This window comes from Cornus florida, unplaced genomic scaffold (genome assembly GCF_030987335.1).
Source record: "Cornus florida cultivar Cherokee Brave unplaced genomic scaffold, ASM3098733v1 CherokeeBrave_3.0.0_Hap2_Chr10, whole genome shotgun sequence".
Taxonomy (NCBI): Eukaryota; Viridiplantae; Streptophyta; class Magnoliopsida; order Cornales; family Cornaceae; genus Cornus; species Cornus florida.
In genome coordinates, this window is record NW_026775580.1 from 59,846,008 (window position 1) to 59,864,059 (window position 18,052).

An 18,052-nucleotide genomic window follows, 5' to 3' on the forward strand; every position below is an offset into this window, starting at 1 on the left:
AAATGAATGGAAGAGAAATGGAGAGGAATGGATGAGGAATCCCTATGAAAGGAAAAGTGTCTGCCATTTTTTGTTTGGTTGAATGAAATGGATCCTAAAATTGATGGATGGAGTCATATATATATATCTATTTTGGTTAAAAGTAATGGAAAAAGAGTTTTTATATTTTTTTACCAGTATACTCTCAATGTGTAAAATAGATACCCATTTAAATTTTTTTTAAAAAGTTAAAATTGTAAATTATGTATTTGTAGGTAGTTATTCACTTTCTCTCTCCTCCCTTCTCCCAAAATTGGACGAATAAAAACATATGAAGAAAAGTAAAGTATCCCTCTTTACTTCCTCCCTCTCTTTCCTTTCCTCCAACCAAACACACAAAAATTCATCAATCCATCATTTCCTCCAACCAAACATAACATAAGGTCATGGAATAACAATGATTTACATTACTTTTTTCTTAGTGACAGTAAATTAGATCATTCCATAAATCAGATTCTGTGTATAAGTGATTTTTTTTTTTTTTTTTGGTATAATCTATTTAAAATCATGATGAAAATTATTTTCACAACTTGATGGCTTTAATTGTACAGGATATTTTATCCCTAAGAGTGTGTGCAAACTTGCATGCTAAACATAGGAAATGAAAAAATTATAATAAGAATAATAACTCTTAAGGACAATACTAACCCATTGTAATGGCATCCTTTTTTTTTATTTCTTAATTTTTTTTATCACTCCAAAATACTCCATTTTTTTCCCATTTAAAAATACTCCATTTTCAATTAAATTGAAGAACAAGAAATTATTGTTGATTACTAGAATGTTAATTAAGAAGGCAACTGTAACAGTGAACTTGTTGAATACTTTCGAGTGAATATTTTTAAATGTTACACCAACTTTTCTTAAAATTTGGACAAATTATATATAGGTCATGTAGATAAAAGTTAACAAAGAGTTGTACTACCTCTATCTCATAATAGTTGTCAATTTGAAAAACTCTGACTCACTACCACCTTTTATTTTTGAATTATTTGACGTTATTTTTAGTTATATTCTTTTAATATACTTATATACTATCTATATCTCATACTAGAGGTCTATTTCGTTAACTTTGACTCAAAAAAATTGTGAGTCAAAATTTTTAGAATTAACAACTAATATGGGAAGAATAGGGTAATATAATATGTTATTATAATATAGGAGCAAACTTGACTTTTCACACTCAAAGAAATGACCACTAAAGCAAATTTACTCAAAAACAAAATGAAGGTCATAATAACCCATTCTATTTTCAAACTTGCTATCCAAAATTTTACACTTTACCCAACAAGAATTCTGTATTGAAAAAAAAATAATAATAATTTTTTTTTTTTTTTCAAAGGTTAAAAAAGAGAGAAAAAAAGTGGCAGGTATGAGAAGTCTGGTTTGATTTATGAGACATGGATATATATCCCTATTGCAGCGTGGATAAAAACATAAAACTTGGAATTGGGTGGTCATTGTTTTGGAATTTCTTTCTGCTATGTTTCAGAATCAGTAGTACTACTCCACCACCTGAACTGATCTCCTCTGACCACATCTTACACACACACACACACACACACACACATACATATATATATATATACACACACACACACACACAAACAGTATATATACATACATACATATATATATATATATGTACACACACACACAAACAGTATTTATATTTGTGATTCTTCGTGTTTCATTGCAGATAAGGATGTCAATTTGATTGGTTCCAACACATCTAATCCTTTGTGGTCCAGTACAATTTAGACCATCGTCTTAAGAGGTTAACTCGAATAATTATTTATCTTTTAATTATTTTTTTTTTATTACTTTTCAAGATTTGGATTAGTGATCACGAGTAAAATAATATCGATAACATCATTAAATGTCCAATTTTTCGCACTGTAATAATACTAACAGAAAATAAAAATAAAAATAAAAAGGCTACGTCGTAAATAATCAGAGACGCCTGTAACATGGGAAGAGGTTGTCGGGTAAAGATGGATACTGTACGTGTTTTGTCTCACATTTTGATCATTTCCTAATACTAAAGCTGTCCCCACTGTTACAAGTGTTAGTACAGTTGCTGTCGGGTGGTAGACACGTTTCGCTTTCTCACCACCACCACCACCACCACCACCACCACCACCACCACCACGACGACGACGACGGTTGTTCAATTAAACAATTTTCTAACCCTCTTAAATTGTTTAAGGCCCAACAGTATTAGGAAGGTTCTAAATAAAATTATGACATGTTTTTGCTTGAACATCATTGAAAAAGTGAAGGGCTTTTATAAAGATATTTTACGCATTAATTAAAAAAACACACACACAATTTTATGAAATGACCAAAAAGTGGCACAATAAAAAAATAAGTTGAGGGATGTTTATGTAAATGTTTACAAGAAGAAGAAGGGAGATACTAACACATTTTTTAAAATTCAGCATATAAATTTAAAGAATTTCCATAATAAGAATTTAATTAAAGTGAGGTTAAATGAAGGTTAAATTGTTAAAGTACGCTTAACACTCCTACACAAAGCAAAATATATAATATACACGGGACATTACTGTATGTGGCCGGGAGTACTACTCTAGAAAATTCTCTCATTAATTATTCGGTGCATGTGAGGTTAAGGGACATATGTATCTAATAGTGAATTATATGAGATTAGACACGAACACCATCATTGTTCAAAAAATAAATAAATAATAAATAAAAGCGCATTAATTGACATATTTTCCTAATTAAGATTGAATCTTCGTAAGAATACCAAATTAATCCCAATCCCATGAATCTTAATTATCCAATTAATTACCATAAATAAAATCTCAAATAAAGAGCAAATAAATTATGAAAAACACAAATTTAACCATAGCACTTGAATATAGCGTATATTACGGTCATACCATGGGACCCACCCCCTCTGTCATTATTGTGTATGTCTGAAATTCTGAATATTTCTGTTTCATGTTTACCCTTTTAACCGTCTGATGTAAAAAAAAGACAGAATCAAAAGGCTGCCTTTCCTCCTTTCCACCGGTGTACTACTTGTTTAACTCGAAACTTCCAATTTTCTCTCTCTAGGTTGCCCGCCTTTTTTTCCATCTTTCTTACCATGTTAATTGAGAGATTATAGACGTCAAGAAGCAATCCATGATATTTGCGTCAATTTTATTTTATGTTTAACAAATTTTTTATTCACGTATCACTTTGTAATTGGTCGATAATTTATTCTGTAATTTTAATTCATCACAAATTATCATGCAATCAAAAAATAAAATGAAATAAAATTAAGCTGCAAAAATATAAGTTGGATCATGTATTTCCTTTTCCTTAAATCAAATTTATTCTTCAATTATATTATATCCATTATACATACTCACATTATATGTCTATAAATAGCATTGTTTTATTGCTTCGTTTTATGGTTTTGCTTCTCTTAATTTGCCATTTAATGGAAATATTTCTCTAATTTAAATAATATTAACCTATTTAAGCCTCTAGACTAAATATATAAATTTTCCACTAGATTATGTATAAATTTTGAAAAAAAATACATCACTATTTGAAGGAAAATTGTATAAGAATTATGCCATCAAAATTTTGTGTAAAATCACACTTCTTTTTGATCAATTTTGTCTAAACTAAATGCCACTTTCAAACCGATTCATTTTATTTTCTTCCCAATACTTGATGAAATATACATTTTTATAATAGGATCATTTAAATACTAGTATTTTTATTTATTTATTATTATTACGAGTATCTTTATTTATTTATTATTATTATTTTTTTAATTCGACACATATTTCAAATTTAATTATTATAATGTTATGATTTAAACGTAATTTATTATTATTATTTTTTTATAATAATAGCATTTAAATACGAAGCCCAATGTGATGATATGGTTTGTACATAATTTGTTCACAATTTATTATACTTAAAAACATGTTAATTTAAAAGAAAACTAATCACAATTTTCATATATATATATAGACATACACATGCGTAGAGAGGGGAAAAAGAAACAATATGTTTCCATTTGAGAACTACTATGGTCTGAGGAGCATTTCAAATCGAAATGCTTTGTTTCATGAACCAACTTGCATGAAGAAGAAGGAAACGGACGGTGGAGATCATTCGAGCTCGAGTTCAGGATCAATGATCACGAGAAAAAAATCAGAGCAAGCGTCCATGAAACACGCCGTAGCAGAGCGCATCCGCAGAAACCGAATCAACACCCACATCCAAACACTCCGCCAACTCCTCATCCCCGACATCGCTACCAAAGTAAACCCACCCACTGTCTCTCTCTCTCTATATATATACACACACACACACACTATATATATATATATATATATATATATATATATATATTATACAGCATCACTTAAATAAAATTATTATTAAGGGCAGTATTGTAAATTTGAACAGACGGTGAAGGCGACGGTACTGACGGAGGCGGTGCGTCAGATGAGGGAGCTGAGTAAGAGGGCGGCGGAGGTGGCGGAGGGTGGCGGCGACACCGGGACATGGTCGTTTCTGTTTCCCGGCGAGAGTGACGAGGCGACGGTTAGTTACAGTGAGGAGGGGGGCGAGGGTAGGATGGTAAAAGTGACGGTGTGCTGCAAGGACAGGCCGGGTCTGAACCGGGAATTGACGGAAGCGATCCGGTCGGTCGGGGGTAAGGCGGTGAGGGCGGAGATGGCGACGATAGGGGGGCGGACGAAGGCGGAGGTGGTGGTGCAGTGGCGGGATGGTGGCGGTGATGGGGAGGAAAGTGCTGAGTCGTTGAAAAGGGCTTTGAAGGCGGTGGTGGAGAATCAGGCTTTGGGCTGTGCGGGCTTGGGCCAAGGGTTGTCAGTTAATGGGCCTGTTGGGTTGGGTCATGATTTTAGGGTTAGTAAGAGGGTTCGGATTGTGGGTTCAAGCGATAGTGGGTGGGTTGATGGGTTTCTCTACTAAGAGTGGTCTGATGGATCATGGGTAATAAATTCATATTTTATGAAATTATGATGTGTTATGTATATATATATATATATATATATATACCTTTTCAATGCTATGTATAAAAAACCAAATTGGAAAAGTACTAAAGATGTTTTTGTTTATTGTAATAGTTCTCCACTTCTCATTTTGTCAAATAAATTTTTTTTTTTTCTTTTTTTTTAAGAGAATTGGGAGTTATTTGTCAAGACAATAAAATAATATATATATAATTTTTATAATAATTTATGGAATATTCTTAGACAAAATTTTAATAATTTTCAACAATGGTTCGAATGATCTTATTTGATAATCTGAACATTTTACCAATGCACCAAGTATTGGAGACAAAGTAGTCCAACAAATGTTACAATGTTTTCCATGTTAATTTGAAAAAATTCACTACCCACTATGGCCCTCATAAGTTGAAAAAGTTAGAAGATGAACCGGATAAATATTGAGCTTGAGTTTAATCGATTATATTTGAAGTCATTCGTAAACTCATGCTGGAAATGGAGATTGAGATAAGCATTGAAAGGATTAAGAACACATTCGAATTATATTATTCAAGCTAGACTCGTTTAATGGAATTGTGTATAATCCATTTCTTTGCAGCCTCACATATTTTTAAAATTATTTTTTATTTTTATTTTTCATAAATTTAAGCAAACACACATACGACATATCCATTATATATTTTTAACTTTATTAATGCTCCGAACATTCAATCTCGTCAAAGGGGTGAAAAGTTTATACCATCTGAACTATAACCCATTGCAACATGGTGGTGACCTTTTGTTATGCTGCAAAGCAAAATTCAGATGCATGCTGCTTTTTGAATCTTGCAAGAGTCGAACTAGAATACTGGCAAAAAATAAATAAATATGGGTTACTTTTAAAAAACATTGCTATACCATATATATATATATATATATAGTTATTAATTATCAACAATGATGTGGTCGGACATCTTATAGCATCAAATAATTCACTACTGGATATATGGAGTCTCCCTATACATATGTAGTAGGCGAAGGCGAGGCTGCCACATGGCACGCGGAAGGCGAAGGAGAGGTTGCCACGCGGTAGGCAAAGGAGAGGCTGCCATGTGGCATTTTGAATGGAATACGTTAGAAGGTTTGAAATAGTGGCTGATCACTATCAACTCATGTGATTAAGTACCATCAGCTCAGCCCATGTGATCAAGTACCATCAATTAAGAAGGAAATAAAGTGGTAGGAGATAAAGAGGAAATGAAATAAAACAGTAGCAGTTCCGACAAAAGGAAATAAATAGATAAAGAAGAAATGAAATAAAGCAGTAGCAGATTAGATGAAAGGAAAATAAAGTAGTAGCAATTCAAACGAAAGGAAAGTAGTAGTAGTTCAAATGCTTTAAGAGCAGAAGTTAAAGATGTTTCAGTAGCAAAAGAATCATTGACCGTGCAGGCACGCCTTCATTATTTTTTTTTTTTTTTTGTTTTTTCAAAATCACATGTTCTTCTTATTTAAGGAGCATGGAGGAAGAACATCATGCTACCTTCATAATCCTCAAGGTAAATTTTCTTTCTCTCCCACTGATTTTCTCTTTGTGATGGATATTGTTAATGTAAACGTGGGAGACAACGTTCAGTCTTCAATTTCGGAATCTGATCTGAAAAATTTCTGATTTTTGTATTTCATTCTTTCTTGTATTTATATCCAGGCTCCCCTTCCCCATGAAAGAGCTTCCGAGGCTCCAAATGGTGAACTTTATCTCTTTGAGTGTGCCTTTCTTGCTGGGTTACGTTTACCTTTTCCCCCTTTTATTAGGGAATTTTTCTCATTCCTTTGTATTACACCAGGACAACTCACCCCAAATGGCTGGAAGGTTTTAATAGGGTGTCTTGTCTTATGGAAAGCGTATGGTAACCCTCCTTTAACTATTAGCGAGGTATTGCTTTGTTATATTCCAAAGAGGGTGGATCAATCGTAGTAGAACCTGACCAGCCGATGTGAGTGTCTCTTAATTGAGGGACAGTCCAAATCTAATTCAGAGTGGAGAAGCCAGTTCTTCTTTGTTTCAGGAAAGAACTGGAATTTTCATACCAATATACCCATGCTAAACTAAGATTCTCCGTTCCCCGAACTTGGGGTCAGTTAGACCTCAATGGTGAGTTACTTATGCATGCACATTTTATTACATGGTAGATGACATGTACTTCTTTTTGCAGGTTTTCGCCCATCGTGTGCTCCCTCTAAAGTAAAGGAAAATATAGACAAAGCCACGCGGTATTCGTTACGGTCTTTTTCCTCTTTGGTGACCCCGTTCTCACTCTTCTTTGTTGGACTTTGTCAGGGTGTAATGACTTATTTTTGTCAAGCCTCTATAGAAAAGTATGACTTTTTATAACTCTAATGTGACTCTGGTTGTTTTATTTTCTTTGAAAGACTAATTTCATTTTTTCTTACTTAGATTCACTCATTATGTTGTCGGAGCGAAGATTTGGAAAAGACATTTTTGCCCAAGTTCAAGAAGAGCGTTCTAAAAGCAAAGCCTCGTTAGAGGGCTCCGATTCAACCCTGTCAACGAGGAGATTTGGGAATGATGTTTTTTCTCAGGTTCAAGAGAAGCGTTCGAAGGAGAAGACTTCATCTCCTCGGTATCCTAAGAGAACTCGACCACTCCAAAATCAAGGGAACCCCTCTCCAGCTGATAGCACTCCTCTCGCAGTTGCTCACGAACAGATCTTCGAGATGGGAATGCGCCTCCTTCAAAATGCGTTTACCCATTAACCTGGTGCATCCGTTGTAAATGATGTGACTTATGCGAATGACATGGTGGATAACGTGTTGGTGCATCCATATGATTCCGAAAGGCTCAAGGGACTTCCCACCAAGTACCTTACATGCTTTCATGCCCAGAATGTTTGTTGGGTAAGGTTATCTTGCTTCCTTTTACCCTTAATTAATATATAATCCTTTTTGACAACTAATAATTTTACTTTTACATATAGATGGGGGCATATGCTAAAGAGCTATCTCGTCGCGCCAAGCTCTCCAAGTAGAGTGCAGTAGTACTAGACGCAGAACTGGCAGCTGAAAGGGAAACTCGCAAAGAGGTTGAACTCGGTTGGGCTAGAGAGAAAGAAAGACTCGAGAGGAACTTCCTTGGTAGACTAACCATTGCAAAATCTTCCGCCATGGAGGAGTACAAAGCCTCACCTTAATTTAACCTGAACAATGCAAATTAGTTTTCTGACGGTTTTGATGAGTTCAGACACCAAGCTATGGCCACCTATGAAGACCTGAATTTCCAGCATTTTCGGCCAATTGCTCCTGGAGACCGGAGTCCAGGAGGTTTTCGCTAGGGTGGACCTCCCCAGGGAGGATAAAGAAAGGGAGGACCAAGCCAGGGAGGATCATACCAGGGAGACCCGAGCCAGTAGGATCCAGCCAGGAGACCCAAGCCAGTGGGCATTTTATGTTTTGAATGTGTGATTGTCCTTATTGTATTTCCTTTTGAATAATGTTTATTATTGTTATGAATGTGATTTTGAAGTTTCTCTGACTTGGGCGATGCTATTATCTGTTCTTTTTTCGAACTCTATAGCCCGCCTCCTCTTCTTAACCCTTTTAATGTAGGTCATGTGTGTACAGGGATAAAGATTATAGGATTCATTCATCTCGAGTCCTTAAGTGCAGAGCACTTTATTTTTCGTGTCAATCCTTTGTAATACAGAGACGTGAATTACGTGATTCATTCAGCCCGAGCTCTTATAATAAGGGGCGTTTTGATGTGAATCCCTTATAGTACGGGGATAAGAATTATAGGATTTTTTTTTCCTAGTTGGTACTCACACACACATGTCTCTACTGAGAGTTGAACCCCTGACCTCCCTTTACGAAGTAAGAGGTTGATACTGCTAGGCCACCGGCCGTTGGCAATTACGAGATTCATTTAGCCCGGGCCCTTATAGTACGGGGCACTTTAATGTTAGTCCCTTATAATACGGGGACAACTTTATATCAATAGGATAAACCGAAATGAAAAATATAAACTAGCACAGTTAGTGTGATAAAAATAGATTTTATTGAGAGTCGAACCGAAAATTACTTATGGTAACGAATAAAAATAATCTAAGCGACACGATACTAAAATGAAACTAAAAGTAACACTAACTAGAAGTAGCACTAGACAATATAAAACTAAGGGCAAGTACTAATTTCTAATTCTACTGATAGTGAGGTGCTCAGCATTCCAAGGATGGCCAAGTTGTTTTCCTCCTGATGTTTCTAGCCAGTAGGTGCCTTGTCTCTTCGTTTGAACAATATACGGGCTTTCCCTGGGAGCGAGCTTACCTTTGTTCGGTTCCTTGGTGGCTTGGGCGACCCTACGTAAAACAAGATCCCAGGGCTGGAACCTCTTTTCTTTCACCTGAGAGTTGTAATACCGGGACATCGTTTGCTGGTATGCTGCCACCCTAACTTGGGCTTGCTCTCTTTTTTCTTCAATTAGATCCAAGTTGACTAACAACTTTTCTTCATTCTGGAGGTGGTCGTAGTTGGTGGTCCTGAAACTTGCCAAACCAGTTTCCACTGGAATCACAGCTTTACTCCTGAAAGCTAGGAGAAAAGGAATTTCTCCTGTTAGGGTTTTTGAAGTGGTTCTGTAAGCCCACAACACACTTGAAAGTTCCTCTGGCCACAACCCCTTTGCCTTTTCCAGTTGTTTTTTTAATTAAACTGGGTATTGTCCTATTGGCGACTTCGGCTTGCCCGTTGGCCTGCAGATGTCTGGGAGAAGAATAGTGATTTCTTATTCCTAACTGAGAACATAAATCCTTGAAGACAGCGATATCAAATTGTTTCCCGTTGTTTGAAACAATAACATGGGGAACACCGAACCTGCATACTGTTGGTTTCTACGTGAAATCTTTGACATTGTTTGCTGTGATCATGGCCAGTGGTTGGGCTTCCACCCATTTGGTGAAATAGTAGATTGCCACGACAGTACGCTTGGTTTGCCCTTTTTCCGTGGCTAAGGGGCTAATCAAGTCCATTCCCCATTGGGAAAAAGGCCATGGGCTAGACATCGATACTAGCTCCTCTGTAGGTTGTCTAAGGACATTGGCAAACTGTTGACATTTATCACACTTCTGCATGTATTCCAAAGCATCCCTCTGCATAGTAGGCCAATAATAGCCTTGACAGATTGCTTTGTTAGCCAAAGATCTGCCCCCTCCATGGTTTCCGCAAACTCATTCGTGTATCTCTTTCATGATATAATGAGTTTCTTCAATTATCACACAATGTAGAAAGGGCAATAAAAAACCCCTTTTATAGAGAACTCCATCGACGAACATATACCTGCGTGCTCGGATCCTGACTTCCGGGTTTCCACACGGTCTTGTGGTAGTTCCCCGTCTATGATGTACGTGACTATTGAGTTTGCCCACTTTAACCCTGGTTCCAACTGGTGTACTTCCTTTCATTCTTTGGATATACTAGGCTCTTCTAAGTAATCAAGTGGTATAGCCTTAGTATTCTCAAGCTCACTGTAGTTGCTAGTCGAGCTAATGCGTCTGCATTCTCATTTTCCATTCTAGGTATTTGCTGGATCATTAACTTCTTGAAGCAACCAATTAGGCCTTTTACCTTCTGCAAATATAATTTTATTTTGTCATCTTTGGCTTCATATTCTTCACGAACTTGCCGTTCAACCAACTGAGAATCGGTAAACACCTTCAACTATTGTACTCCGAGAGTTTCTGCTAGCTTCAATCCTGCTATCAAAGCCTCATACTCTGCTTCATTATTGGTAGCCTTGAATCCAAATCGAAGTGTATGTTTCAGTTTCTCTCCTTCTGGCTATATAATCACTAATTCTGCCCCACAGGCTCGGGCGGTCGATGACTCGTCAACATAAAATGACCAAGTATCCCCCGACTGGGTCTGATTCTCAGGAGTTATTTCAGAGGTTATGACTCCATCTTCTTCCAGAGAGAAAGAAAGCTCTGCCACAAAATCAGCAAGAGCCTGGCCTTTTATTGCTACCCTCGACTTGTATTGGATGTCAAACTTATTGAGTTCTATTGACCACTTCACGAGGCATCTTGATGTCTCTGGCTTGTAGAGAACCTGTAATACCCCTAATTTTAAAAGGATAGTCCTTGTATTTCATTTATTGTTTAAATTGCATTGTATTTGTTTAATTGATTTAATTGCATTTTTATTTAATTAATTGTTTAATTGTGTGTGTTATTTGTTTTGTTTTCATTAGTCGATTTATTTGAACTTTATTTACTTGTTGTTTGAATGAAATGGCATTTTGATTATATTGGTTTGTTAATTAATTGTATTGTTAATTATTTGTTTTATTGAATTTAATTAAATTAATGTTTATGGTAGGGTTTTATTTCTTTTAGGGTTTCACGTATTTGACTGAGGTAGAGAATAACAGTATTTGTGTTTCCTTCTTGGATAGAAATTTTGGATTAGGGTTTTAGTTTAAAACCTATAAATATATCATTAAGACAACTTAGGGTTTTAAAAAGTCTTTATACCACTCATATTCACGTATCAAAGACAAGAAAGAAACACAGAGAGAAAACAGAGACATGAGAGAAACATAGCAAGGCTTGAGGGGAATTTTACAGAGAGGACCAAGGAGATTGATTGAGGTTAGATTCGGAGCAATAGAAGGTTTACCGATGTTCAGTAGTTGTCGAAAACTTAGAGACAACGCTGAGATTTCATAACTAAAATCACAGGCAAGTTCTTCTCTTTCTCCTTCTCTTTGGCTCGTGTTCTGTGCACCTAGATGATCTCTAGGGTTTAATCAATCAGTAACTGGAATTTACCTGTTTAACTTATGCTATATTAATGATCTGTGGTGTTGAAAATAAATCTGTTACAGTGCATACAAGTTTCGTTCCAGTTTTTTGTCCTTTAAGCATGTTGTTACTGTTGTAACTCTACTCTCTGTATTTGATTGCAACTACTGTAAACAAAATATAGGAACAATACTGGGGTTATATAAAACTCATAGGGTTGTTATTATTCTATTTTAAATATGTGTTGCAATTTGTTCCGTTTCAATTCGTGCAAATAGTTTCAGATTTGTTCCAAACGCATGTTAGTTCAGTAGCAAATTTAATCTCTGTAATTGGTTCTAATGGTTGTTATCAAACCTTTGGGATGTACCTGGGTGTTAATAAGATGCTTAAGATCAGTGTAAGAAACCAAACAGAAAGGTTGTAGTTGGCCGGAGTTGGAACAGAGGTCAGTACAAAGCTGAAACGGAGGGGAAGCTCACAGGGGGAGAGAGAGCCGACTCTGGAATGCCAAGAGCCGGCTCCCACCTGTTAGAGCTGGCTCCAAGGTGTGGTAGAGCCGGCTCTATGTCACATTGAGCTTGCTCCACTTTTCTAGAGCAGGCTCTTTCTTTGTTTTGTGCGTACAGTGACTTTCAGTCATTGTTTAGGCATTCTGGGTTATTGAAAAGTTTTAAAAATTTAATGGGTTTTTAAATAATTAGTTTAACATGTAACTAAGGTCTTGAATTGCATAAATTTACCCCTTAGTTTTAATAGAATTAACAGTACGCTGTTTGACAACTTTGCGTACAGTTAACGGCTGGAAGGAGTTTTGCTGATTAATTTTAATCTGACGGTTTATGTTCCTATAAAATGATTTTAAATTTATTTTAGTTACACGGTGAAGTCTTTTAAAGTAATATATTGGACTTGTGGCATAGTAGGGGCTCTGTGCTAAAAGATACAACAGAATATAAGTATATGACTTAGTACTCTATTACCGGATGGAGGGAACTAAATCGCTTAAATTAATTTAGCGATTTATTGGACTATAATATTATTATAGAACTAATTTTAAATACATGATAGGGACATTGTTTTATTAAATTTGAACTATGCATGTTTTGGATGTTAATTGTTAGAATATTTAATTCTTCGATGCAATTACATGGATTAATACTGGATTTTAATTGCTAGATTGTTAATCTTCCTTCTGCAATTATTTGGATATTAATTTTGGATTGTAAATTACTAAACTGTTATATATATGATGTAATTTACAAGGATATGGAGGATTGTATGCACCGGTATGGGACGGTGACATACTCGTGACGGTTTAGCTCAAAACGCCTAAACCTAACCTAACGGATTAAAGGAATGGATATATAAATATTGAATCCTAATTTTGGTTTAAGGCATATCAACTGTGACTAAGTTGAGTGCCTTCCTGGATTAATGGATGGTAGTTAAGTCACCTCAACTGAGTAAGTTGAGTGACTAACTAGTTAGTTTATTGTATGTCAGTTTAAAACATATTTGAGCTACATACCCTGGATTTGGACGGACTTTATATATATATTTATGGTACCACGAGTTGAGCTTGAGTCTCAGACTCGTTGGTTAGGGTGCGTATATGCGGTGGATGCGTAGCTGGTTATAATAGGTTGAGGTGTACCCTGTTAGGTCTAGGTACTCATGCCCACCTTTGGGTGCGTATTCACATGTTGCCTTCTATTCAAATTGAAACCCCTATTATAGATCAATGAATGTTCCTTAGTGTGGATATATTTTTATGTATGGACTAGATAGATATTATGAGATGTCTACAGTGTATCTGCGTATCAGGTCACTGTATGGATTGCAGTTAGATTAGAATTTGCTCGTGGGTTTGACCCACTCCTTTATTATTCTTTTCAGGTACAGGAAAGTTCTAGCCTTAGAGCTTGATCGTCCTTGTTGAGGCCAGTCTCACTTTCAGCTGAATACGTAGGACTTCTCTCGATGTTTCTAGCGTTATCTATTTTCAGTTTTCAGTTTCAGTTGAACTTTTGGTTAGGGGTCCACCAGTGGATTCTTAAGTTGTAACCTTGAAGTTTTGGAGGATTGGACTTTTATTATTCAGTTATACATAGAGGGTTTAATAATTAGTATTTCTTTTAGCTTTATTCTATCTTTATTATTTTATTTTGTCATCTGTGTTCGCTTTAAAATACTTTAATTGTTTGATATTCCCTCGGGTTTGGGTCTGGGCCTGATCAACCCATGTCTCGGATTCGAGGGGTATCACAGAACCTGCCTTACTAGATGGTCTGTTAGTACTATCATGGTGTGTGCTTAGAAGTATGGTCTGAGTTTCCTTGTTGCCACAACAAGTGCGAACGTTAGTTTTTCTATCACGGGGTACCTATTTTCTACTCCCCGAAGTATTCGGCTAGTATAATACACCGGCTTTTGAATACCGCTATCTTCTCTGACCAATGCTGAGCTCACCTCTATAGGGGAAACTACCAGGTAAAGGTGCAATTCTTAGAATTGCACTGGGACAACAACGGTGGTGAGCTAAAATAGTTTTTGAGCCTAATGAATGCCTGCTCGCATTCCGGGATCCATTTGAAGGCTTTCTTTAGTATCTTAAAGAAATGAAGGTACTTGTCAGTGGCTCGGGAGATTAACCTGTTCATTGTTGCCACCTTTCCTGCCAGCCTCTGGACCTCTTTGGTTGATTTAGGTGATCTCATATCCAGTATTTGTAACGACCCGGGTTTTGATTCAACCCAGTACTACAGTGATGAACCGAAGATTGACCCGTTAACGGATCCAGATGCGGAAGCAAGAAACAAGACAATGATCTCCCAATGCATAACACACCTCTAAGACCCTTTGATAGCCTTCCATGAGGCCATAGAAACTGAAGAAACAAAGTGCGGAAGCAAAACAAAGACAAGAGTATGAAAACCCTACCGAAGGAAGGACCAAGGGTAAAATGGTCATTTTACCCTAAGATGAAGGAATTTGACTTCCAACAAGTCAAATGAGATCAAAAACATTCAAAAACAACCTTTGGTAACTTCACATAAAGTCCTAAGGCCAAAGGAACTGAAATCCCAGTTGAACCCTATCCCGGTTCGAACCAAATCCAACACCCTCTCACTAAAACAAGGATATCTTGAGATAGGAAAAGAATCTAAAGCTAAAATTGGTACCATTAGAAAGCTGACTTCGACGTGGTTAATTTAGACTTAAGAACAGACCAATTCGGAGTTAAAACGAAGAAGTTACATCAGTTTGAAATTCAAAGTCCAAAACTGAAAACTTTGGAAGACTTGAACCAGTTCAACATTTCTTGAACTGGTTCAACATGGACAGAACGCCCATGCTGAACCAAAAATGACCCTTGAACCGGTTCGACTTGACCAGGGTTGAATTTAAACAGCAGAAACAGTGTTTTAGCAGAAAAATGAGTTTGGAGCGCGATTTTCGAGATCAAGATGACATTTGGAGTCAAGAACGAAATTTATTTCTCAAATAAAATCCCCAAAATGCCCTTAGGTCGAGTTTTTCAACAAAAAGGTGAAATGAGTCTATAAGAGGCTCAAAACACAAACGAAAGGGTTTTTCATGGAAACGATCACTCACGCAAACGTAAATGATAATTTTGAGTGCGCGGGAATGATCCGCGGCTCCCAGAAATGGCCGAGTCAAAATCCAACCCCCCCAATGGCCAAAAAGGCAAAATTTAACTTGAAATGAGAAAATTAAAAACCAAAATTAGGAAATGGTTTCAAATGACCGTTTGGCCCTTGGCCACACTTCATACATGATTAATGAGACCCTATGAAAGAATGAAAATGGAATTCCCACACCCGATGCAACCATGGCAAGACAATGATTTGGCATTTTTCAATATTTTCATAAAATTTCATGAAGTTGAAAAATATATGGGATACAAATTACATGTCATTGGCCTCCGGCCTCATCTCATACATGTCAAATACAATACAAAGGGTGTACTTATGTACACATTACATATATGGAGTCAAAAAATACAAGTTTTGTCAAAATAAACAAAAGTAAACATAATATGCTAATATGTGCATATTCAATATCATCATAAATAGTTCAAGACTTCTAGTCTGTCTAAGAATGTTGTGTATCCCACAACAAAGCTTCTTTACCTGCAAAACACCCAGTAACTTCGGGGTGAATAAACTAGACTAACAAGTTTCTTCGTAGGGGATGAGCATGCATCGACTCGATTTCTTTAAGATTTTTAGGAATAACATGATATAGTTCAAAAGGATCATGTCTCCTAACGTCTATGTCAAAGATTAGACTCAGGGATCATCCTAAGATACCATGGAGCATAAGCGACAAGAATCATGATATATATACATATATGAAACAAGTTAAGATTGGGATAATCAAAAAACACAATGAGGAGGATACTTGAACATAGATTAACATGAATTGCATTATCAACACAATTAAATAAGGTTGGAGCATTCCAATTAACATGATAGGGTTAATACACGAAGTCAAGAACATGGCATAATATCTATGCTATTAGACAATGTTGGAACCATTCGCATAACACGAAAAGAGTTACACAGGACATCAATGATAATACATAATATATACGCAATTAAACAAAGATGGGATTTTCCATAAAACACGAAAAGGAAGATACATGAAGTCAGGAGCAAGGCATAATATCTATGCAATCAAACAAGAATGGAACAATCCATGAAACACGAAAAGAGTTATACATGAATCAAGAACAAGGCATGATATCTATGAAGTAAATAAGATTAGAGCATTTCACACACACGACAAGTTTGAATCTTCAAGGAATAACAACTTGAAATTTAAAGAGTGAAATCAACCAATGTGGAAACTTGGATATCGCCCGGATTAAAACCGTACTCTTGGGATCACTTTAGGGCTACCAACCCAAGGGTACCTTCCCCTAGTCTTGGGATCACTTTAGGGTTATCAACCCGAGGGTACCTTCCCCTGTTCTTGGGATCATTTTAGGGCTATTAACCCAAGGGTACCTTCCCCTATTCTTGGGATCACTTTAGGGCTATTAACCCAAGGGTACCTTCCCCTGCACTAGAACCAAGTTCTAGCCATGATAATTCTTGATTGATATCCCAAGTCCCAAAATCAACAAGTTGTGTAAGTCAAGATTGTATCAAATACAAGAAATGCATTAACCACGTTTCATGCACAACCAAGATTTTGGAACACACAAGTCATGCCCTAAGTTCACAACTGCAATGGCATGTGAAATGTCAAGAAAACACAGTATACATCTATATAGATTAAATCCAAGATATATAACACATAGAATCCATTGAAGTAAATATACCACAAGTATATGATACATGATTTAATTACTTACAAAATATCACATGTGAAATCAAACCATTCCAAGACAAATGTACAAGTTTATGAAGTACACTAATGAAACCAAGATACAAAGGGTCTAGATACATGACAAAAAGCTAGAAGCTTCATGAAGTACAAGTTACGACCATGTGAGCTAAGTTCCATACAAGGGAAATAATGAAATATAAGCTTCAAAACTTATCCGGTTATGCTCAATGTAATACACGTGAAGGAACTTATCAAGGAAATCATGAATACAAGGTTAGAAACTTAACATAGCTCATGGAACCATTGAATGGATTTTAATTAATTCATTTAATTAAAGTCTCTAGATTTTAAAAGTCATCCAAATGACCTCAAATTAAAGTATGTTATACAACATGTCAAGACTCGTTTTAAAAATCATGATACAAGTAAGTTCTAAGCAAGATACTACCTTGTGTATTAAACTTTAATACTAGAAATATAATAATTGAAAAGTTCTAAAACCTAATCAAATATTCTAGATTTAATATATGTGAAACTACATAGCATGCAAATCATGAATGTCAAGTCGGAATTCCAATAGGGTGAATAATACACCCGGAATAAATTAATAAATCAAATAATTAATTATTCTCTAGATTTTAAAACATCACCGTTTACTCTCAAATTAATCTATGTTGAACAGCATGCTAGGGCCTAATTTAATATGCTAACACATATCGATTTCAAGTTAATTAAGGCCACGTGATTTAATATTTTATTCAAGATAAATATTAAATAAAATCTTCGTTACTTGTCCAAATGATCTAAATTTAATATATGTCAATGATCATGTCAAGGGGTAATTTA

The 18,052-nt window shown here is 35.9% G+C and overlaps 1 protein-coding gene across 1 annotated transcript; it reads left to right on the forward strand.

The window, feature by feature from the left end:
* The first annotated feature begins 4,074 nt into the window (after positions 1 to 4,074).
* Positions 4,075 to 5,010, forward strand: LOC132277672 (transcription factor bHLH106-like). The gene is made up of 2 exons (XM_059779514.1): positions 4,075 to 4,332; positions 4,480 to 5,010. Exons 1-2 carry the CDS (start codon positions 4,075 to 4,077, stop codon positions 5,008 to 5,010), a joined length of 789 nt encoding a protein of 262 aa, XP_059635497.1.
* Positions 5,011 to 18,052: the final 13,042 nt, after the last annotated feature.